The 24960-nt window shown below is 19.6% G+C and overlaps 2 protein-coding genes and 1 pseudogene across 3 annotated transcripts; 2 read left to right on the top strand and 1 right to left on the bottom strand.

Annotated features, from left to right (window-relative positions):
* Nucleotides 1–255: 255 nt before the first annotated feature.
* Nucleotides 256–1492, bottom strand: MKS88_005216 (annotated as a pseudogene). Its single transcript has 4 exons — nucleotides 1466–1492; nucleotides 1196–1325; nucleotides 547–1100; nucleotides 259–393 (listed from the first exon to the last, which is right to left on the bottom strand). Coding segments are annotated over exons 1-4 (846 nt in total).
* A 2675-nt stretch (nucleotides 1493–4167) lies between these two features.
* On the top strand, nucleotides 4168–5965 carry MKS88_005215 (PIR protein; the record flags this gene model as incomplete). The annotated part of the gene is made up of 3 exons (XM_067218458.1): nucleotides 4168–4191; nucleotides 4320–5675; nucleotides 5798–5965. 3 exons carry the CDS (start codon nucleotides 4168–4170, stop codon nucleotides 5963–5965), a joined length of 1548 nt encoding a protein of 515 aa, XP_067071589.1.
* A 16828-nt stretch (nucleotides 5966–22793) lies between these two features.
* On the top strand, nucleotides 22794–23580 carry MKS88_005214 (uncharacterized protein; the record flags this gene model as incomplete). The annotated part of the gene is made up of 2 exons (XM_067218457.1): nucleotides 22794–22811; nucleotides 22948–23580. The coding sequence occupies 2 exons, from the start codon at nucleotides 22794–22796 to the stop codon at nucleotides 23578–23580; spliced, it is 651 nt and encodes a 216-aa protein (XP_067071588.1).
* Nucleotides 23581–24960: the final 1380 nt, after the last annotated feature.

Here is a 24960-nt window from a genome sequence, read left to right as displayed (position 1 = left end):
AAAATTACACTTCACTACTATATAAATTAAGAATATTTTATTTCTTTAACATATATTCTTAAACAAAATAAAAATATATAATGTATATATAAATAAGTATATAATGTTCAAATAAACTATCACAATTTCAATGCAAATTATTTATTCAATTTTTTGTTCTACCAAAAGCTATTACTTCCAGAACATGATTTATACGTATAACACTTCTGCTTCCCCAAAACATTTTATAACATATGTGAAAATAAAGCAAATTATTCACATTGAGTAATAAGATAAACGAATTTCACTATCTCCCCATTTTGTTTTTCTGCTTTTCGCTTCATAAAATCTTTCTAGGTTTCCAGATGGATCCAAAAAATTATACTTATATTTATTTTTTCCACGGTAAGAAATCTGACATAAAAAAAAAATATAAGAAACAAAAATGTTATATTTCGTAATTATACTTTTATAAGGAAGATAAGCTATATAAAAATGTGTAACATATTTTTATTTTAAAATGAAATTTTAATTTACTTTATAAAATAAGAATGAAGTAAATAGTACTCCTACAACTACAAACCCAAATGTTACTGCTTTGTAGAAAGGATCATTCATTAATATATTAAGAGTTTCTTTTAATGAATTTCCACTTTTCATTATATCTCTGTCAATAATTAAATCTTGAATTACTGTTTTCCAGTATCCACTGTATGAATTTTGTTCACATTTTAATTCAGATATAAGATCATAAGGGTTATATGCTTCTCCACAATTAAAATATTTTTGACACCCGTTTTCGTGATTTCTCCCCTCCAAGAAATAAGTGAAGCATTTATTTATATGCCTTTCATATAAAATTTTTATCTGTTCAAGATATTTGCAATAATTTGTTTGTTCTTGTTTTGCACTTTTTTTTTTCTTAATATCATTATATTTCTTAAAATAATAGTATAAATACTTTTCTTCTTTCCAATCATCAAACTTACCATCCAAATCAAATGTACAACTTTTACCTATAATTTTATTATATGTATAAATTAGTATGATATTAAGTTTAGATATATCACCGTTTGCCAAAGAATTATGCCATGTTGTACTAAATTCTTTTATTATTTGTTCTTATGTCCAGAAAGTAAGTAACGACAAAAATCATGGTTATTATTTTTTATATAATCCTTTTCAAGATAATTTAATTTATTTAAAATATTCTCACAAAATACTTTCAATTTGGGGCTTCCACTATTACTCAACTCCTTACAATAACTACTATTTACAGTTGTACTACTATCGTCATTAATTTTATCAAATTCTTCATTTTTAGATAATTCTTTTGATACATCTACCTAACAATTAATCAGAGGAAATAAACTATATATATATATGTACTTTCTTTTAAAAAATGTAATTTGCTATTCAAATTAAGATATAAAATATTAAAACAACTAGTAAATAATAACGATTATAATTAATATACAAAATGTACCAAATCATTTTCCCCTTCAGTCTTCATTACGTTTTAATATATATCAATTAAATAAAATAATCATTTTATGTTAGAACAAAAATATCAATATATAAAGAATAAAGGAACATAATATGTTAACATAATATGTATTCCTTATGTATATTATTAGAAAATAAATATTAATTACTGAAATTTATTCTGGAATTGTAATTTTTATGTTATACAATTATAATTATATCATTAGAACACAAAATTAACATTTTTAACGGTAAAAAAAATTTAAATGAACAATATTAGTAACATAGTACCAATAATAAAATTTAATTTTATAAGAGTGTTATGTAATTTTATTAATGATATATAGTACAACAATTATTACCGAATGATACATATATAAATTTATATCAAAATATTCATTAAATTATCATAACTGATTTGTAAAATGTTTTTTATAATTTAATATGTATATAATTTGATTTCCTTTATCATAACATGATTCGAAAGTTCAAATATATATGTTATATATTAATATAATTTACTTCCTATAAACAATTATAATAATGCATAATTTAATATATTATCTTTTGCTAATGTGTCTTAGAAATGTAAAATTTAAAAAATCCTTTTAATGTTATAATATGTTATTCAATATAATAAATACTTTATAAATTCTATTTGATAAAAAAAAAATATATATTTGTAAATATTTAATAAAAAATATCCCATTTATTACATAAAAAAATTATGTATTCTCTCTATATTATTATTTTGGAAACTTAATATTTTAGTTTTCTGTATACTACAATAGTAATAATGCATTATATATGCTCCAAAAAATAACCACTCAATACATACATATATAAGATTAGTTTTTTTTTTTTTAATTTATTTGAAATAATATTATTTAAAAAATATAAAAATACACAATTTTAAAAAGACTAAGATAAGAATACAATATATATATTTTTATTATCTGACATAAAAAAATATAGCTGAAAATTTAATTAAAAATAAAATGAATTTAATTGCAAGCCATATATATAGTACAAAAATATATTTTTATCATTTATATATATATTAAAATAATAATTAAAAAGACCTCTATTGTACATATCAATTGATTTATATCCAATATTTTTTCATTTATTTAAGCTCTACTTAGTAATAATTCAGAAAAACTACAATAATAAATATTGTAAAAATATAAAAGAATTCTTACAAGGTTATTCATATATTGTTTCAAACCCACGTTTTTCAATGGAACACATTCAACCAAAGATCATCAATATCACTGTGTTTACTCCATTATGGTATTACTATATATTATTCTTATTAATTTAATTATTTAACTACTAAATATTTTATCCTAACAATATACTGGATATAATAAAATAAAAATTAAATAAAATTTTTAAGAAATAATAATAAATAACTTTTTTTTCTAATGAAAAATTAATACTTTAAAAAAATTTTATGGAATTTTATTTTTTTTTGGATAATATCATTACTGATAGAATGATAATTACTTTTGTATTAGTATATATAATACTTATTCTGAGAGAATAATTATATTAAAAAGGAGTGAGTATATAAACTAAAATTAATTAATTCACCCTTCTTCTCAAATGTTAATTCTATTTATTACTTATAACGTTATTACATATAACATTTATTCATGATCATATGAATGAATAATATCCTGTGTATTATTAGTTAAATTTAATTTAATAAAAATTGTTACTAGGAATATCAATATTTGCCGTAGTGTACTTATTATATCAATAACATTTAATTACTCTTATGAAATGGTAATTCAAATTTGAAAAAGTTAATAAAAATGTATTATAAAAAGCATATTATGTAAAATATTTTAAAAAATTAAATGAAAAATTAAAAAAAAATAAATTTCTATGTTATACTTTAAAAAGTAGAAAAACGGGGGTAACAATATCTCTGTAAAAGTAGGGAAAATAATTTTTTAAATAGTTCAATTAAAATTGGTTTGAGTTTCCACATACTAATTTTTTATTATATTTATATCCATTTATTTTTCAACAGTAGAAACCACTCTTAATTTATACTACATTCGCATTAGTAGAAATAAAATTCATTGTAATAAATATATATAGTTAATTTTGTAAAAAAAATATATACAGTACAATAATTTTCATTGCAGTTTCTGTATAATAATTATATAAATGTCGTTCAAAACATCAAATTCAAATAATATTTCACAATAAAGCAAATATAATTATTCGGAAATTTTATAAATAAGAAATTTATTTGAAGGACAAAATACCTAATTATTTAATATAAATCAAATTATAGTTTACGTAGATTAAAAAAAGTATAAAAACAAATTATTCGTATATTAATATATTATTTGAATAGTATGTTACCCAATAAATCAATATTTTTGTATATATTATTTTAAATATTAGTTTTTCTTCTTACTTGTAACACAACATATATGTTTCTCTATAAAAATTTTAAAACGCATTAGTATTTATATTTTTCTTATTATTAGTAATACGTATTTCTAATTCTAAGTCTTAATAAACAAACAATTTTTATTAAAATATATTTATATACATTAGAAAATACTTATACAAATATATATAAAAAATATAAATGAAATATTTGTTTTTATTTTTAATATGAATTTAATTGAATACATATAATGTTGATATTTTCTTTTAACTTGTTTGTACCAGAATAAAATGGAAAACATAACTGATCTTTTGGTACACATTTATATTTTATAAAAAAAATAATTTAAAATATATACAAATTATTGCTCTTAAACACAACAAAAATTACTTCTTTAAAAATAAAATCTATATTATATAATTTATTATTTCTTAATATTCAGCATCAACATTTAGAAGAATCACCATCAAGTAATATATATAATAAATTTAACAATAATGTAAATGGAAACCAATACGATGAAATTTGTAAAGAATGTAATGACGTTAAAGATGATTATCCAACAGGAAGTTATGATCTTTGTAAAAAAATTGCAAGAAATGCAGAGGATTTATCACTAAAGAAAAATAAAGAAGGATATAATTCCCACTGTTTACATTATACATACTGGGTATATTATAAAATAAAAAAAATTTTAGAGCTTAGCCACGAAACTAATAAACCAAAACATCTTGTTAATTTTTTAAAAGTAAGAAGTAGAATTTATAATCATTATTCCTTATATAAATGTCTACCTGAAATTGAAAAAAACACTATAGATGGTTTAAATGAAAAGGTAGATGAAAAATATTTGTTCGATTATTTTGAATATTATGATAATATTAAAACATATAATACTTGTATTAAGTTTACATTCGAAAAATACAAAAAATACCTTAATCATATTAAAGAACTATACAAAAAGGATAAAAATACTAATGAATGCTGCGATGATTCTTTTTGGGATGATTGCGATATGTATTTTAAATGTAATAAAGAGTTTGATCCTAATACACTCTTATCTTCATTAAATGATAAACAAAATAATAATTGTGATATCTTAAAAACATTAGATAAATCTTCAGAATCCAGTAATTCATTGAATTCTCAGGGTTCACAAAGAGATTTTAAGGATTCAATTTATTTTCTCAGATGTACAGACAATATGGGTGACAGTCCTGAAGATACAAGTCGTATAGGTGGTAAAATTAATTGTTATGCATTTCCAGCATCTCGTGAATCACTTAATAAGCCAACTTCACCATATTATCTACCTCCTCTCCATGGCGATTCTTCTACGACCACCACTTATGGAAGTAAAAACTCTGAATCAGTCTTAATCCCCAGTAAAGGAATGCAGCAATCACTTGGAGCCACAACTAACGGAGTTCAAGGTAAAAATAAGGAAGGGATTGCAGTACATTCTAATTTAAATTCAAGAAGTAACGCATTATCATCCCTTTCAATGTCATTAGATCCGAAAAAGTATAAAATCACTCCACAGTTCTGTCAAATACAGGGGTTAGTAAAAAGCTCAGAAGGAGTATGTAGAGAGCCAAGTGTTCGTGATACTCCAATGATTGGGGCAAAATGGAATATCCATGCCCCACAAGGAAGAGTTAAATATTCGCCTGAAATTATATCTGTACTTTTTAGGAATTCAGATAAATCCAATATATTCAGTAACAACATATTCCGTGTTGGTATCGCATGTACTTTGATTGTGGGAATAATTTCAACTATTTACATTTATTATAAAGTAAATTTTTATTCTTAGTAAAATAAAATAAATATTAAATTACTATTTTTAATATTCCCAAAATTTTATAATTATAAAATAAATATATTGCTTATTTTTTTTACTATTCAATTTTATATTAGTTTACGCCCTTCGGAAGAGGTTTTCATAAAAAGGTACCAAGAAAAAAAAGAATTGACGATTACTATTATGATGATCCGCATATACGTCATTTTGTAATCCGTGCTCCAAAATCCGTTAAAAGGAAAGTTGGTAGTAGAAGATTACATTTTTCTTATTATTCTAGGTGAAATCATATTTGTTTACTTTAAATAGAATATAATATGATTTAGAAGAATTACATTGAAAATATTGCATTAGGAGAGCATACGCTCATTTATAATTAGTAACGGAAAAAAAAAATATATCAATGAAATACAGTTAATACATAAAATATATCTTTTTCGTGTTTACATTGTATAAATGAAAAATTATACAGTGTAGTAATTATATATAACTATATGATAAAGCTTTTATAATAAGAAATATTTAATCACGGAAAATAGGTATAATTTTACATATAATATGAAAAATATAAAAATATATGAAAACTAATATCATCAGCATAAGCATGGTAAAACTATAGTATTTATATATATTAATAAAAAACGAAATTATATTAAACGACATATATAAAATAATAAGTAAATATTAATAATATAAGAAGTTCTAATATGTTTGAGAGAACATACATGAAAATACAACAATGATACTATATGAAACTAAACAACTAGCTGTTTAAATAAGTAAGAACAAAATTAAAAAAAGCGTATGCATATATCTCATCAAAAAATGTGAAAGAAGAATGAAGTTAAATGTAAATATTTAAATAGAAACGGATAAAAATAGTTCGTTATTAGGATTACTTGAAATATTTTTTATAAAGTAAATAACTAATTTTAAGAATTATACCTGCTTTAATAAAATTTTTTGCGTATATATATTTTTATTTAAGTTCAATAACTAGAATTCATTATCACATATTATTATATTATTTTCTTCTCTTTTCCCTTTTTTTCTTCTTTCGACTTACTTATTTGTTATAAGTAGTATATATTTTATAAAAATTCCATATTAAATTTTACACAGATATAATACAACTTCCGAAATAGAATAAAATATTGTAAATTACGTTAACATAATTAATACAATAGTATTATTACAATTCAGTATTTTATATAAATGAACTAAACTGTTTAGTATTACATGTGACTCTTCCGTTCTGGCAGCACATGTACAATTTTTATAAAAAAATAGAATAATATAAAATAAATTATAATTTATCAATAATAGAAAAAAGGAAATTATTAATTTACAACACTAATACAATCTCTCATGAATATTTAGCACAATAAAATGTAGAATGAGAGATTATACCATATAAAAAGATATATCAATATTATTTATGTAATATATACATACGTTAATTATCTATGGTACATTGAAAAATATATTATTTTACTTATATAATTAAGTATATAATACTTACGAAGTATTTTATTAAAAAATATATTGTTGGTAATATTTAATAAAAATTAAAATTATTTAAAATTTTTAAAATATGGTATCATTATTGTATTTTATGTAAAATATTACATATAATATGAAACTTGAAATATTTTTTAGAAAAATATTATATTTAAAATAAATAATAAGCATATGTTCTTTCATGTTCTATATATTCATTTAAAGTATATAATATTCAGAGTAAGTATTATTAAATATAGTGATATAAAAGTTTATCCATAAATATATATTTAATGATAAAAATAATAATGCTGCTTAAATATTGCATTAGGTGCAATTAATAAGCATAATGTTAATTATACTTTTTTATCATTTAATTTTAATATCATAAAGAAGTCATATTTTTACCCTGTTACACGTAAAATTATAATTATTCTTTCCTTTTTATATTTTCATAATATTAAATATAAACATATTAATAACTTTTCTTCCTAAAATGTATAACTTATTTTTTTTTCTTTTTATTATGTATGTATTTTATATATTTTTAATGAAAAAAAAAATTATAGAAAATATTAGATCACTATTAATATAAAATTAAATGAAAAACTGTGACCATGTATTTTATATTGTAAAGATATTGATATATTTATTTCTATTTTGTATAAATAAATTCGCATGCCAAAATTTATAAATAGAAAAATTGTAAATAATAGCGTTTTCGTGATAACTATTGATGTGCTATTTTAAAAACATTTATATTTGAAGTATTTTATTTACTCCTAAATTGTAAATAAGCTTCATATATATAAGTTAACATTTTTATTATAGACATACTCAGTTAATGTTTATATAATATATATAATATGTTTCCTAAAAAAAGTTTAACAAAATAATTATATAGTATACTTCTAAATATTGAAAACACACAATTATCTATATCAAATAAAACTTCCTTATGTACAAATGTATCTATAAACATAAATTAAAATAACAAAAATATATATATATTGATATATATATATTTGTGAACTATTATAAAATTATTCCAATATTCATTAAGTTATTTGAGAAAGTTATATTTTCTTTAGTATTTTACATATTATCCTACGTTGTGCTTTTCTTTATCTATTGTGCTTACTATATATATAATATATTCAAATTCAACAGTTAAAATATATAATATATTAATAAATGATAAATTATGTTTATTTACATATTCTCATATATCATTATTAAGCAACATATAATAAAAAGAAATAGGGTAGAATGTAAGGTATTAAAATAAAAAGAAAGAATACAACAAAAAAAATTCATATAAATAAAATCAAAAAATAATAAAATATTAAACAATTAATTCTTTAATACAACAGATTGATTAAAGATAAATAGAACAGATTAATATTTTGTGTTAATTAACTATTTACCAATATTAATTAACAATTAATATATATTTTTTTTTTTTCATTTAACCTTCTCTCCATTCATTATCTCTTATGTACTTATTTCAAAAAAATTAAAATTTGAAATAATTTATTTATATTATAATAGAATAATCAATCATTTTGGCATTAATTTTAAATCTTTATGTAATTTTAATTACCAATTAATGTGCTAAAAAGTATTCTGTATTAATTCATGACTCTTTTTTTTTTTTATATTTCCAAATAAACATTTATATGTAAAAAATATATATTCATGCAATTGTCAAATTCAAAATAAGAACCAGAAATAAATAACATAATTTTAATCTATATATTCGAATATATATATGAACAGTTACAGAAAAGTTATTGGAACACTTCCATATATTTTGTTTTAAATATTGTAAGATATCATTCTATTTACATTCAGTTATATTATTACGATTTCACATTATGAAGTTCTAATTTATTTTACATTTTTTAACATAATGTTTTAATTAATTCTGCTGTAATATATACTAATAATTTTTTGCATGTTCAATACGTGTTCTAATATAATTTAATTAATTGATATGCCCTACAATACATTCTATTAATTAAAATATATAATAATAATTAAATAGTTCTTATTCGAAAGTGACTAATAACATATAATGTAAAACCCATATATGTAATAACGTATACTACTTAAATCTATTATATTGCATAATTTATATACCATACATTATTAATTTTTAGGCAATTCATATGTATTTAGTATTAAACGGTACAAATACATTATAACGATATGTAACTTCAACTACAGATGCATTATACCATAATTTATATAATAATAAATCACATCCCTATATACAATATATTAAAAGTAAAAAACTATGAACAAGAAATTTACAACACTATAATATCGCCGTATAAAAAATTAATAACTAATCTAACACAATAAAAAAGGAGCATACTCTCAGTGATAATTACGATTTGGTTTATGAATTATTCATTTTAGGAAAATCAAAATATTAAAAAGAATTATTTACAATAATACAAGTAATAATATATATAAACATGTGTATATCTGTACTAAAAAAACAAAAAACGCGCCATCCACATATTGATGATAAATTTACACAAATGCAATATTATTTATTAATGTAACTTATATTTAATATATTACTGTTAGCCATTTGTCTCTCCCATTATAAAGTAGAATTTGATATTTTATAAAATTAAATAATTTACTGTAACTTAATTTCAAATTATATATATCATATATCTCCACCTGTGATATATTTATTTAATGTAATAAAAGGTAGGAGAAATATAAAATAAATATTAGTGTATCCAATTATATAACAGAACATATAAAAACGCATATCCATTAGATAATCCTTTAATTTCTGTTAATATATATTAATATAAAATTAAGCTATTGATATATAAAAAGTTGTAAATTTGCATTTTTCTTACAGGTGATTATTTATGACATACTAGAATGATATTATATTGCCACTATGTCAAGGGTAAAATTTATTGCTTTTTAATATCACTAAATTTATGCATAAACTATCTATATATGAAACAGATATTATCACGAACATAATATGAAAATTACCGTTTAAATAATTCATACTAATTCTCTTGAATCCAGAATTGGTTAGGATATGGATATGTTGAAGGAAATTACGTTTTCAAAAAATAAATACAGAAGACTTGGAAGATATATTGTAAAGGAAACTACTTTATCAAAAGACAAAGACAGAAAAAAACAAATTTAAACAATAATGCTTAGTAATGGCTAAATATCTAATAAAAAAAAATTTTATCACCACCATATACTTAACAGAATGAGCGGAAACAAGTACATAAAAATCATTTTGAACATAAAATTGGAAAGCTTAATAAATAGAGTGGTTGTCCTATGATTATAGATTATATTGATAGAATAATTTTTGCAATTAAAATATGAAGAAGCTAATTTTCGAGAATAAAGAAAAATATATATAGATGAAATACGGACCTATAAATAACGAAGAAATACGTATAATTGTAATGAACACAGTTAATGTATAACTACATTTAAAGATTATAATTCATGGCTTACATAAAGAAAGAACTATTTAGAAAAAAACATAAATCCTTAAAATAATTCTAAAATAATAAATATCAAAATAAAAATTTGAACCCTAATTTCATCATACAAAATAGTCAAACATTTAAAAAACACTTTAGGTACTTAATCCGGGATCATCCTATGCAATAAAAACCTCAACCTGAAGTAGAAAATAAACGCTCAAAATAAAAACAAGAAAAAAGAAAAAATTAATTTTCGTCTAAAACAGACAACTAATCCCCAAATAAAACTAAATCAAAATATGCTATCCAGTCTTAACAGTAATAATAAATTCCACGACAAAAAGCAACTACGGAAAATGAAGCCAGTCAAATTAAAGATAAACAAGAAGAACTCCCTAAAAATTCTACATATTCTCAATAGGCCTATACAAGTATATCACAACAATACAAAATACAGAGTCCTCATTCTCAAGAAGTAAAAGAAATCATTGAGCCTGAAACTTTTTTATTATATCCTAAAATATTAATGCCTAATTCGACCTTTATATCTTTTATGCTCCCTAATTTGCAGGTTCTCCTAATGTTAAAAAATTTTATAATTTTGTTATAATTACAATATATAACATATATATCTAAAATGATAATACAGATACAGTGTTAAACTCACAAAACAAATACGTATCATCAATACTATTTTGATTCGTGGTTATTATTTTGTTTTCCCTTTCTATTAAAGTAAAATATAAATTATGTGAAAAAATAAATTAATAATTTGAATATTGTAATAATTCATTATATAAAACTATTATTTTCTATATTAAAGCTCGTTTTAATAGGAATGTTTTTAAAGAAAAAAAGATAAAAAGAAGACGTGCAAAATTTTTCATAATACTACTACTTTTATATTCTGACAAAAAAATTGAGTTCGTAGCATAAAATCACTTAAAAAATCCATTGTAGAATTAAGATGAAATCATAAAAAGTATAACAATACATAATACTAACATGATAAAAAATGTAAACATGTCAAAGGAAAAAAAAAACAACCCCAAAACTATTATTGATGTACACATAGAAGTATTAAAAAAATGCATAAATGAAGAATGCCTATCTAAGAAAGCTAAATCTTTTGAATTATGCCTAGAAGATTTTATAAAATAGAAACATGCAACCTATCCTAATATAAATACTGATTAACAAATAATGAAAAAAGTTAAAAGTAGCAATGACAATAATACACAAATTTTATAGAATAAATAAATAGAAAAAATATAAATTTTTCTGAAAAATGAAAAAAGAAGATTGATTTAATAATTTCAAAAATTAATAGAAAAAAGAACAAGATTACTTTAAAAAAATGAAGAATTAAATGGAATATTGTCAAAAGAAAATCAAAAAATTCTATTTTTTGAAAGACTCATAGATTAATGGAAACAGTGGATATCATAAAAGATTATAATTATATATCAATATTTGGAATACTGCTGATCTAAGTGATTAACAGAGGAATATCAAAATATGTTAGATGATTATGAAAATGAAGAAACTAAAGTTAATAAATGATCAATAAATAAAATAGAAATAGAGCATAAAGTATGTAATGAATAATTATCTAAATATATAAAAAAAAAATTATCGGAAAAACTGTATTCTCGTACTTAGGATGATATTAGAAGAATTCAAAAAAGAGGAGTATATAAGAAATAGGAAATCACATCTCTACGATTACATAAATAAATGGAAAACAGAAGAAAATTCACTTAGGAAAACAGAAGCTACAGAAAAAATAAGTGAAACGAACAAGAGAACTGTAGAAAGCAGTAAAAATCTGGAAATTCATAATTGAAAAGATGAATACTAATATAGAATGGTGATAGAAGATTAATTATGAGCAGATAATATATATTTAAGTTCTATATATAATAAGAATTAAGTAGGAAAGTTTGAATAATTAATAAAAAAATATATTCTATAAAGTGATAAGGACATAATAAAATTATGTTTTAATCTTATTCACGTTATAGCATATGTTGTTTGTGAAACAGATATAATAACTCTTATGATATAGGAAGAGAACAAAGAAATTATAAGAACGAAGTAATTCATAATATAAAAGAGGAAAAAGAACATAAAATATAAAATCTGAAATTAATTTATTTAATAATATATCGGTTACATATATAATTTTTTTTCTTAGAATGTCATTAAGAAAATTCATATATATCCATAATTTAATAAAAATAGGAATATATTAATGAGAAAATTAGTTCCTAAATAAAAATTTCCCTAATTATGTATATATATATATTATTTGTTAATTTTGTTTCATTTTTTTAAAGGAATTAATTGCTTAAAATTTATGTAATTATAAAAATTTTATTATTTCATAACAATATTATTATTACGTTTTACTTAAGTAGAATTAATATTTTGTAAGTTTAATAATAAGAATATATTTAATGCACTGTCGAAAAAAAAAAAATTATTACATCCTTTGATAATTTATTTTTCTCCCATATTAAGATATAAAATTTAAAATTATTTTGAATTGCACTTTTTTGTATATACAGTGTGATATAATATAAATTTTAATAAATCTATTATTAACAGAATATATTATTATACAAATATATATAATTGTTCTTTGGTAAATAAGATGTTATGTCATGATATTTATATAATAGAAAATTTTATGATCCATCGATACAATATAATTAATTAATAACATTATAGTATGTTCCTTATATAACTGCTGATATATACAGAAAAAAAAAAAAAAATTAAGATATTTCCTCCATGTGTACATATATTTGTTATTCTTTTAATTTATGTAGTATCTCAAATATGTATATGATACATAATACGGAAAACAAGTATATACTTGGGTGCATGGGAAATATTATTATTGTCGTTAAATTGATCATTTCAGGATATTATAAAGAATGTAATAAATTTAAAATGCATTGTTAAATATTTATAAGTGTATAAATATATGCAATTTTACATTTTTTAGTAAACGCATTAAAAAGAGAATATTTATTAATATATAATATGTAATATACTCTTTTTTAAAATAACATACTTTTAAGAGGAAAGATAAAAAACTAATATTTTTATATATTATAAAAATTTCTTATAAAAATGGTATTCCTTTATATCCTATTATTTTCATTTATCATATACTATAACACTAAAGGTAAATATATATAAATGTACTGTATTAAAAAAAATATTATTATTGATCGAAAAAAAAAAAAAAATTCATACAACTGTTTTTTCAAAATCTTAATGTATAAAACGATAAAATTAATATACTCAAAAAAAAAATAAGGAAAATAAATATTAAAGTAAAAACAATTATTTTCATTTACTAAAACAAATTTTCAGAATGGACATAATGTATCTTCATTCCATTACTTTATATATGTATGTTGTAACATATATAATAATACCTTTTCAGTATCATTTACACGCTCTTTTCTTTTCACTTGTGCATATTTTAACGAATTAAACAAATGCTTTTACATAAAAAATGTTTAGCTCTTATATAATGGTAAAAAAAAGAATCACGCAATATGTATATTATCAAAAAAAATTCAAAAACCTATAACATCTATTGAACACAATGAAGTTAATGTATTAATTTTTTCATATTCTCAAGAATAATAAGGAACATTTATTTTTCTTAACCATTTTTTCGCTTTTTTTTTTATTTAATAGAAAGTTTTATAAAAGTATGGTTTAATATTTCCAAAAATAAAGATTCACTTCTCTTTTAGTATTCATTTTATCTTATACATATTTAAAAAATTCTTATAAAATAGAATAAAATCAAAAATTACAAGTGTTTCGTAATAAAATAATAAATGTAAGTATCTTACTATCTGTTGAAAAAAAATAAAAATTCACAAAATCAATAATTCTCCATATGCAGTTGTTAATAAAACTAAAATTACACTAATAATATTCCACTGTATCTTAGGAATATCCTGTGACATAAAAATGTATTTCTAAATTATATATAAGAAATGAGATCATTTTTATATACTTTTAATATTTTTAAAAAATAAGTTCTATAAATATAAAAGAATTAGTATCGATTAATATAAACTGTATGTATTTTATATATATACATAGAACAATATTAAGTGATTCATAATATATTTATATACAGCAATATAAAATATCACAAATATATAAGTAAATATCTATGCATGTTCAAACTATTGTACAAAATATATATGTATTTTAATTTCTAATAATGTAATTTATATATTTATAAACATAACACTTTTTAGAAATTTACAATTATAACAAAAAAAACATGTATTGGTTCATATTATTTTTTAATATCTAATTAAACTAAATACATGAATTTAATTGCGGAAACTTTTAGAAAAAAGAAGAAGAATATATATTGCATTTATTTATAAATATTCAATACAAATTATAGTAAAATGACTTATGCAGAGTCGAACTAACAATAAAGTTAATAACAATAGTAAAATAATATTTTGTTTTAACATTGCACTTAATTGTAATAACTTATCATCCCCTAGCTACTAAATAATTATAGATAATCCATTATTAGGAAATATGATATTTTATTATATATTTATAATTTAATATTTATATAATAAGTAAAATAGTAAATGTCCATTAAACAGGATTTTACAATAAATATATTTTGTTGAATAATTCTCAAAAGATATATTTTTTGTAATCAATATTAAACGCATAAATAAAATATATATATATATATATACATATATATGTATGTATGTATTCATGCAACATAATACATTAAAATTTTTTCATTAATTATATAACAAGACACATTTATTTTAATTTAAAACTAAAAATACATTTTCCTGATTGTGTTTATATATATAAATTTAGACTAGAACAAGATAAAATATATATAAAATACCAATTAATATAGTTAAAATATAAACTTACACACATCAATAAAATTATATGAAATGTGCTATTATATATTAATTTTAAGGTAAAAACATATATTTTTTGCAGAAATGTATTTAAATAACTTAATATATATATTATGACATAATTATTAATTAAGCACATATAATATATTAAAATGCAAAGTACAAACAAATTAAACATACAAATTTACAAAAAGAAAAACATAAATTTTAATTGTACCTTATCAAAAGGATCATGTATATACATATGAATTTATAAAATTGTAGCAGTTAAATGTATGTTTATTAAGAATATATCACTGAAGATGTTACAGTTATTACTTCATATTAAGAACTTCTCTACATAGAAATACATGTTTATTATTAATTTTACTATATTATCAACTTAAATATTTTAGATTATTCTTTATTTATTAAGATACCTGTTGTGGTTACTGCAGTTATTACAGATAATATAATCAAATTTAGAATATATGATACTGAAAAAAAACTATGTCATACTTCACATAGCAATGTCCTACCTGTGTTATTAAAACAACCACCATTAGAATTTTGATACAAATTTATTCCTGAATATGACAACTTAAATCCCTGTAACATGGGAAAATCTATTAATCCAAAAAAAAAAGTAAAAATATAGCAATTGCAAAAGGGCAATTTTTAATTTTCATTTTTTTATTTTTCTATATCACGAATAATCCTGTTTCATTCAAGGTAATCATAATCTCTTTCATTAATCCATTTGTTCTCAAAATAGAAAACTTTTCCATTAAACGTTTTATATTTATAATACGCAGCTTGTAAACGGTATCGCATATTATTTAATGAACATCCATTGGAATGAAGGTTTTTTCTTTTTACCTTTCTTTCATCAATTAGATATATCTTTTTTTCCTTTCTCTCCATTTTTCGTAATATCTTCTTTTAACTATACAATACTGGAATGTTTACGCTACTTGTATTTTTCTAATGATCAATAAGTTTTTGTAAATAATTTTATACTATGTCTCAACTTATGGTCAACGTATTTGCTAAACGAAGTATAAAAAAAGGAAATATTACTTATTTAATAGAATAAAAAACAATATTTCTAAAAACAAAATACAAAATATATGAATGATGCAACTAAACTTAAATAACATTAACCTAGTGTACCACTGTTAAAAAGGCATACCAAGTTAAAATTATACACGAAGAAATTTTAATAATTAAGAGTGTCTTAAATTGTTGCTATAAAATATAAATTTTTAAAATTGTAATATATTAAATAAAGAAAAACTTAATAATCATGTAATATACACATAATAATAAAGGACTCCATATTTGTTTAAAAAATAAATTTTTCATTATTGTCTTGTAAATAATAAAATGTATATAAATACAAAGAACTTTACAACTTGGACAACAAAAAAATAACCTTAAAAATGTGTTATATTGTTATTTTATCTTGTTCTTATTTAAAAAAAAATAAAATTTTCTTTAAAATAAAAATAAATTGAATTCTTTCATAAATAAACAAAATATATAATTTAATTATGCAATGTGTGTATTGATTAATTAAATTTACTTTTATCCCTCTTCACAATAAATTAAAAATAAAAATGTGTTATTTCTTATTATGCGAAAATATTGAGTTTATATACAATATTGGACATTTAATTTATGTACATAATACATTTCTCTATATACTATATCAGTAATTACTAATTATAATGATGGTATCTCAATAATTGTTCTAATTTTAGAGCATATACTACAACATGTTATTGACTTAAATAATATTAATTATTATAACAATAAAATAATAATAATAATAGTAGTAATAAATGAAAATAGTAATATTTTGTAGAACGCCTTATGTTATATTAATTAAAATTATAACACACACTTCAGTTACACCATTTAATCATGTTCATTCATTCTTCTTCATACAAAATGTTTAAAATCAAATCTATAATTTAGTATCTAAACTATGAATAAATATATATATGTTTAATCTAAAGAATAAGTGAACTTCTATTTTTCTATCATGTTTTGTAAAGAGTATAATTTTTAGGTTTAATTTATATTATTACATATAAATAAAGTGTTTTAGAATACCTAAAATTATTTTATTTTATATTATTTTATTAATAAAAATACAAATTTATAGCTTCACTATAAAATACTAACATTAAAAAAAAAAATAAAAATCTTGAAGTAAATTCATTATATAAACATTATTAATAATTAAGATAATTTAAAAAATAATTTTAATATATTAAATTATACGATAAAGTAATATCCTTGAAAAATGTGGAAGAATAATTTATAAAATAATATATAATAAAATTTAGGAATATCTTTGATATATTAATTTTTTGCTTGAATGTTTAATAGAGGGGAGAACGTCTCAAATATATTTTATTAATTTTAAATAGAAAATCAATACTAATTCATATTTTAAATTATACTTTTATACAACTAATTTATATAAGTTCAGTTATATATTTTATGAAATATACTTACAAAAGAATAAATATTTATATCCTAGTTTTTTATTTCCTTCTTACTTGTTTCACTTAGTAACTATGGATGATTATAGAATAATATTATATATTGCATATATTTTTTTAATTCTAAAATAAAAAATTCATACTAAGTCTTGTCACATTGATGTTCTAAATAATTAATTAAACATAAGAAAATATAAAAAATCCATAAAATTTTAATAAGCTTATATAATTAATATTTTCCTAATTCATATTACACAAAAATATTATAATTATCATTTTATTGAATTCTTCCATTTGTATATTATATATATATACTTATAAGTACATCAAGAATTATAATAGGTGTCATATAATTTTCCATTATTTGAATTCCTACTATACTTTGTCAAATGTTATAAATATGTGTTTATTCAAAAAAATATAACAGCATATGTTAATTAATTCTGTATCTTATAAAAAATATCTACTTATGAATGTTATACAACTTATAAACTTCTATTTAATACATATTTTCTAAATTAATATATAATTATTTGCTTTATCCATTTTGAAAAATATTCATTATCCCGTAAATTATGTTTTAAATGTTTTATTTATTGAGAATACCAAAACAAACGTAAGTTAATTATCTACATTCAAAAAAATGAAAAAGTAATCTATAAATAATATTCATTTTTTCGTGAAACATCTAATATGTTTATGAGTAAAAGTAAAAATTATAAATTAATAATATAATTAAATTTATATATACGTATATATATAATAAAGGGGGATGTTTATACGCCCTCAAAAAATATTATAATATACAAATTAGAAAAAAAAATATCCAAATTCTTATAAAATGTAAGAATATATATTAATTTTCCTATGTTATTTCAAAACGTTTAATTATATTCAGAGAACTTCATAAATCTTATATATCAATATATCACTTTTTCAAGTTACAGTATCTCTTGGGATACAACTTTTTGCATAATTTATAATAAATGATATTAACGAGGGAAATATGTTGGTTATAACTAGGTTTATCTGTTTCATTTATGGACAAATCATATTTAAAAATAATTATGAAAAGTTAAATAAATACTACACTTGGTTCTCCAGAGAATATTACAACCTAATAATATCCTCTTATTAAACAGAAGAAACCAAATCACTAACATTAAAATTGGGCCAAGTAATATGTCGCAATTACAATATTTTGTTTTATTTTAAAACATTTTATAAAAATTCAGAACTTTTTATTCATCTATATAAAGAAGTACATCTGATACACACTTTTTAAAATATATTATATATTTGTTTTAAAGAGATATGCTGCAGAACTTATATTCTGAGTAATAATCTTATTCCCTTCTGCAAAATTTAAAAATTTTCATACTTCTTTTTCATGATTTTAATTTATTCATTTCTTCTATAACTTTTTATTGTATTAATCCTCTTTCCTTTGAATTAACTTTTCCTCTTATTTTTTCCAACTTAAGTTTATCTTTCTTACATTTTTTTTTTTTTCCCTTCTGTTTCTTCATTTTATGTCCACAGTTCACCGTCTAATTTTCCTAATTCATAGTTTTCTAATGTATTTTTACTAAATAATGAACTTTCGGTGTATTTACCCTTGTATATTATACTTTACTTCCGTTACATTTTTGTCTAAATGTAAACTAGCTTTTAAAATCTAACAAATTATCTCTTTTCCTACGCATACACAGAATTACTATTTGAACTCTAGCAAAAAGACATAAATATTACTTATTATATAGGAATGTGTTTAGTCTGATAATAATAAAATTTTGTTTTCAAAAATAAAATATATAACAGCGGAAAAAACAAAGCAAAACAACTAAACAAAAAATATGATATATTTCAAATATATCCCAATATTGTAACATTAGAATTTCTGTATCAAGGAGTTAAATGAGAAATATTTTATGATGGGGAGGTCCTTTTTTTTATATTTCATAACCATTTCTTTTTGGAAATCATAAATTTAGTAAAGAGGATAGTACTTAATGTGTGATTCATACTTCTATTTATTAAAAAGACATTAATTAGATTTTCATAAGTTTTTACTTATTGTTTTCATTTATATCATAAAGATTTATAAAAATACTTTTACTTCTATATATATACATTGTGTTTTAAATGGTAAAATAAAGAAGAAAAATATGAAAATAAATTATAAATTTTTCCTTATAAATTTACTTATATATATAATACCAACATTATGCATTTTTAACCTAATCAACAAAAATAAATTACTAAATACAGATGTAAATTCCAAATTTTATTTATATACTTTTTATTATAATAAAATAAGTATCTTAAAAAAAATTACTTCCATTTATACCAAAAAAATATAAAATCTTAAAAATATTTCTTTACAAATTAAACAAATATTTTTAAAATTTTATTTGTATTTCATTTTTTTCTATTATATTATATTATATTATATTGTTTTTTTTTTTTTTTTTTGAAAAGAAACTATATTATTATGAAATACAATTAAATCGTGATCTTTTTTCCACTTGTGATAATTAAAATTTATTAACTTCGCTGAAGTAAAAATGGTTATTTGTCCTAAATAATAAAGCAAACTTTTTTACTTTTTAGTAAAATAAAAATTATTTTAAATATCCACATTTTTAGTGGAATATATAAAAATGCTAAAAAAAATTAAATTTTTTAGAACAAGCAGAAATAATTTCTATCTTTATTGCTTAAAAAATAGTATAAGAAAAACCAAAGTTTTACCTTTAAATACCAATTTAAGAAAGGTTGAATGTATGTCTAATTTGGTGTCGGTCTTTTTATTCCATAAAAATAAAAAAATACTTATTTATGTCAAAAAACTATAAAATTTATTTTTATTTTCTTTTAAAAATTAGTTGTATATTCAATAGCTTACACTAATACATTAAAATACAAAAATAGGAATAAAATTAGAAAATAACCCTAAACACAACTGCTATTTTTTTTTTTTTTTATTTAGTTATAAATATTAGTTTTTTTCTCACTAAAGTTTTTCCGTACGAATAAACAAATGTCGATTTGTTATTTTTAAAATTAATATTTTATTATTGATTTTATTAGTTTTTCATATATATATATACATAAACAATGTGCACATATGAAGTAAAAGTTGTAATTTATTTTTTTTTCCTTTTTTTAATTTTATATAATTTTACCAAGATATCACACATATATCATAGTCATTTACGCTAATTTGTTAGAAGTATTTTTACATTAAAAATTTCTAAACTGCAAAATTGTAAAATAATATTTTAAATAAAAATATTTTAAACATTTTAAATATAATTTTTTATAAGCTATAGCACAAACAATTTGTTTAATAAAAAAAAATGAAAGAAATATATAGATAATTTAAATATTTCATTTAAACTTTAGATAAATATATATCTTCTTTTTTTTTTTTTCTAATTTTAATCTTAAACATTCAATCTTAAAAAACTTATTTTAAATAGATTTAATATACATTTATATTGCATCAATTTCTTTTTCTGATCTTCGGCTTCAATAATAGTATTCAACAAAAACTAAATCACTAAAAACAAAAAAATTAAAATGAATACTGATCTAAAATTAAAAAAAAAAAAGTAAATATACATAAATATTAAAAAAAATTTGAAAATTCAAATGTATATTTTAAATAGACAATGTTTTATATTTATTATTTTTCTTATTATTATATTCCGTCTTATAAATTATTAAAATCTCCACAAAATAATGTATATAGGAGTTTAAGTTGTACTCATTTGATATTCTTTTTAGCAATATATCATTGAAATTATTGAGGTAGTATATAAATATACATTTCCTGCAAGGAATAAACCGAACATCATTTCAAATTATTGAACAAAATGAAAATTTTCTATATTATTTATAACATAAAGGTACAACCATTGGTACGCTATATATTATATTAATTTAATTTTTAATAATTAATATTCATCAAATTATATCTAAATCTAATACTATATTTAATATAAACGTATGTAATATACTGTAATATTTTTGTGTTTATTTATATTCTACTTTTCCTTTAATAACATTTATAAAAATTAACGCTAAAAAACATTACAATGGGATAAATTAGTTCATAGTTTATAAAAAAATTTATTATGCAGTATGTTACAAATTTAAGCATATTAGTTCTATAAATATTTTGTATTCTAATACATACTTTATTACATTAATTCTTTATTCCCCTATTATTTTCTTATTAATACAATATTATATCAATATATACTACTATATATATGTTAATTTATAAATGAATTTACATATTAAATTGTAATTTTTATACGGTTTTATCCTTATAATAATTATTAAATACTGTTTATTTTGTATTATTTGAACAATATTAATTAATATTATAAAATGAAACTTTCACTAAATTTTTGTCTTTTTTGTGCTTCAATATATACCACAATTTTCTTTATTTAAAAAAAAACTAAACATTTTTTTTATTGACAAAAAAGAAAATAATAATTAAAACATATTATAAATCAACCATTTATTATTACTTAAATTTTCATGTAAACCTAGTACATTATTACAAATTTTTTAACAACTTTAAAGAAATTTACCATAAAACAAAATACAAATATGCTCATCTTTTTGACGAAAGCTATTATTTTTTCTATTTTAATATGTACAATGAAACATTTCGATGAGGTACCACAGTTCTTATATTTAAAATTTTTTTGTTCTTATTTGTTATTTTATGTCTATTTTTATGATAAGAAAATTCTATTAAAATAATATATATATATGATATTTTTGAATTTTTAATATATACCTTTATTTTTAGGAAAACAACAATATTAAATCAAGGGGTAATGAGTGTAATCGAAATAATGCATTAAATATAAGATTTAGCAGATTACTAAATGGCGAAACAAAAATACCCGGAAACCAACAATACCAAACGATAAAAAAGGGAATATATAGTATGTTATATGAAAGTGATGATACATTTAGAGAAAGATTAAAAGCATTAGAACATGATGACGAATTTAAAAAACGATTTAATAATTTAGTACAATGTGATTTTTCTGAACAGGAATTTAATGATCTAAGAAATCATAAAAACTTTCAAAAAAAGAAGGGTGCATCCAAAGATGAAAATGACGTAAAAAAAAAAGGTTATACCTTAAAAAATTATGATGATATTGAGAAATATGAAAACGCCAATTTTTTAAAAAGCGTAGATTCAAGTATTAAATCAGATTTATTCCAAATCGGCTTAAATAATAATTATTATTTCTTTAAAATTCGAAATAAAGTTAAATATATCTTTAGGTACATGAAAGAACATAAAGTATATTCTGCATTTGTGATTCTTATAACTGTGATTGCGTCATATCTGGTGCTTTCTCTGTTTATAATGATTTGTAAAGCGTATATTTCTATGAACGCTGCATCAGCCATTTTGATGCCATGAACTTGGGTTGAATAATACAACATTTTTAAATTAATATATATAAAATTATTGGATATAATGATAATAATCCCTAATTATAAATGTGAAATAAAAACATTTCCTGTAAAAAATTAAATTCACAATATTTTTAATTTATTACAATAATTCGAATATGAAAATTTTTTTATATGTTTAGTGGTAAAAAAATGTATTCCCCTAATGTAGTTATAAAATATATTCTTTTTTTTTTTATATTTCATCTTAAAAAATTGTTTTAGTGTAATTCTATATACCCACTTATGTGAGTAAATCACATATATTCTAATTGTTAGTTTAAATTATTAATGTTTCTTATTTTATGTAAAATTATACTTCCTTTTGATATATATATATTTTTTTTCTGTAGTATGTTTATGTTGAAAAATGTTAACATTTTCAAGTTTAAATAATAAGACAATATGCAATTTATTAAATTACATTAAATCTTGCATTTTTTCTTTGAAAATATACATCGTCTTTTTTCTTTTTAATTTTCAAGAATATGTTTCAACCATTAATATTTACAAGTGTATTAAATGAATAACACATAATTATTCAATAATTAGTTTTATTTATACTAGATATTATAGTATTTTTTCTTCTTCTTCTTCTTTAGAGTTATATTTGTGTGTTTACTAAATAACCAACACCTTATCATCATTAATTTTCTATTCTTATAATACTTAACCGCAGACCCTACTATTTTCAAGTTTTACTATAATGCTCTATATAATCAAATAAACACATGTTCCTTGTTAGAAAAAATCCATCTATAAATTTTCATTAATATACTTCCTATATCTACTATATATTTACACTTTTAAATTAATATAAAATTTCTAATTTCTATCCTGTTAACTTCTTATTTTGCAAATGTTCATCATAACTTTAAACGTATTATATCAAATATTTATATTTACGTTTATCAGTATATATTTAATGCAAAACATTATATATAAAAACTCTTGGGAACCTTATACTATTTATTACATCGGAGATACGAACACTGAATGACTAATCCCTTTAAGAGAAAATTCAAATATTAAATTTTATTTGTTTTCTTAATATACCAATGTTCTTAACATTTTGTTGTTCGTTCAACTCAATATTTATATTATTCCTTCGCTAAAAAATATAATATATATATATATTTAATTGCTTCATTAAGTTTAATAAGCATATATTCTTTTCTTTTGTAATATTTCATAGTAATGCTACTATATTTAATGACATGCAAGTGATTGGGTATATAATTTGAAATTTGATAATTCGTTAATTGTATTACTTTATAAAAATTATTATATCATTCATAATGATGATTTCTGACTTAAAAATATACTGGCACATAACAACTCTTAAACA

This window comes from Plasmodium brasilianum, chromosome 13 (genome assembly GCF_023973825.1).
Source record: "Plasmodium brasilianum strain Bolivian I chromosome 13, whole genome shotgun sequence".
Lineage (NCBI taxonomy): Eukaryota > Apicomplexa > Aconoidasida > Haemosporida > Plasmodiidae > Plasmodium > Plasmodium brasilianum.
The sequence above is the reverse complement of the archived record's forward strand: the minus strand, read 5'-3'. Positions and strand labels throughout refer to the sequence as shown.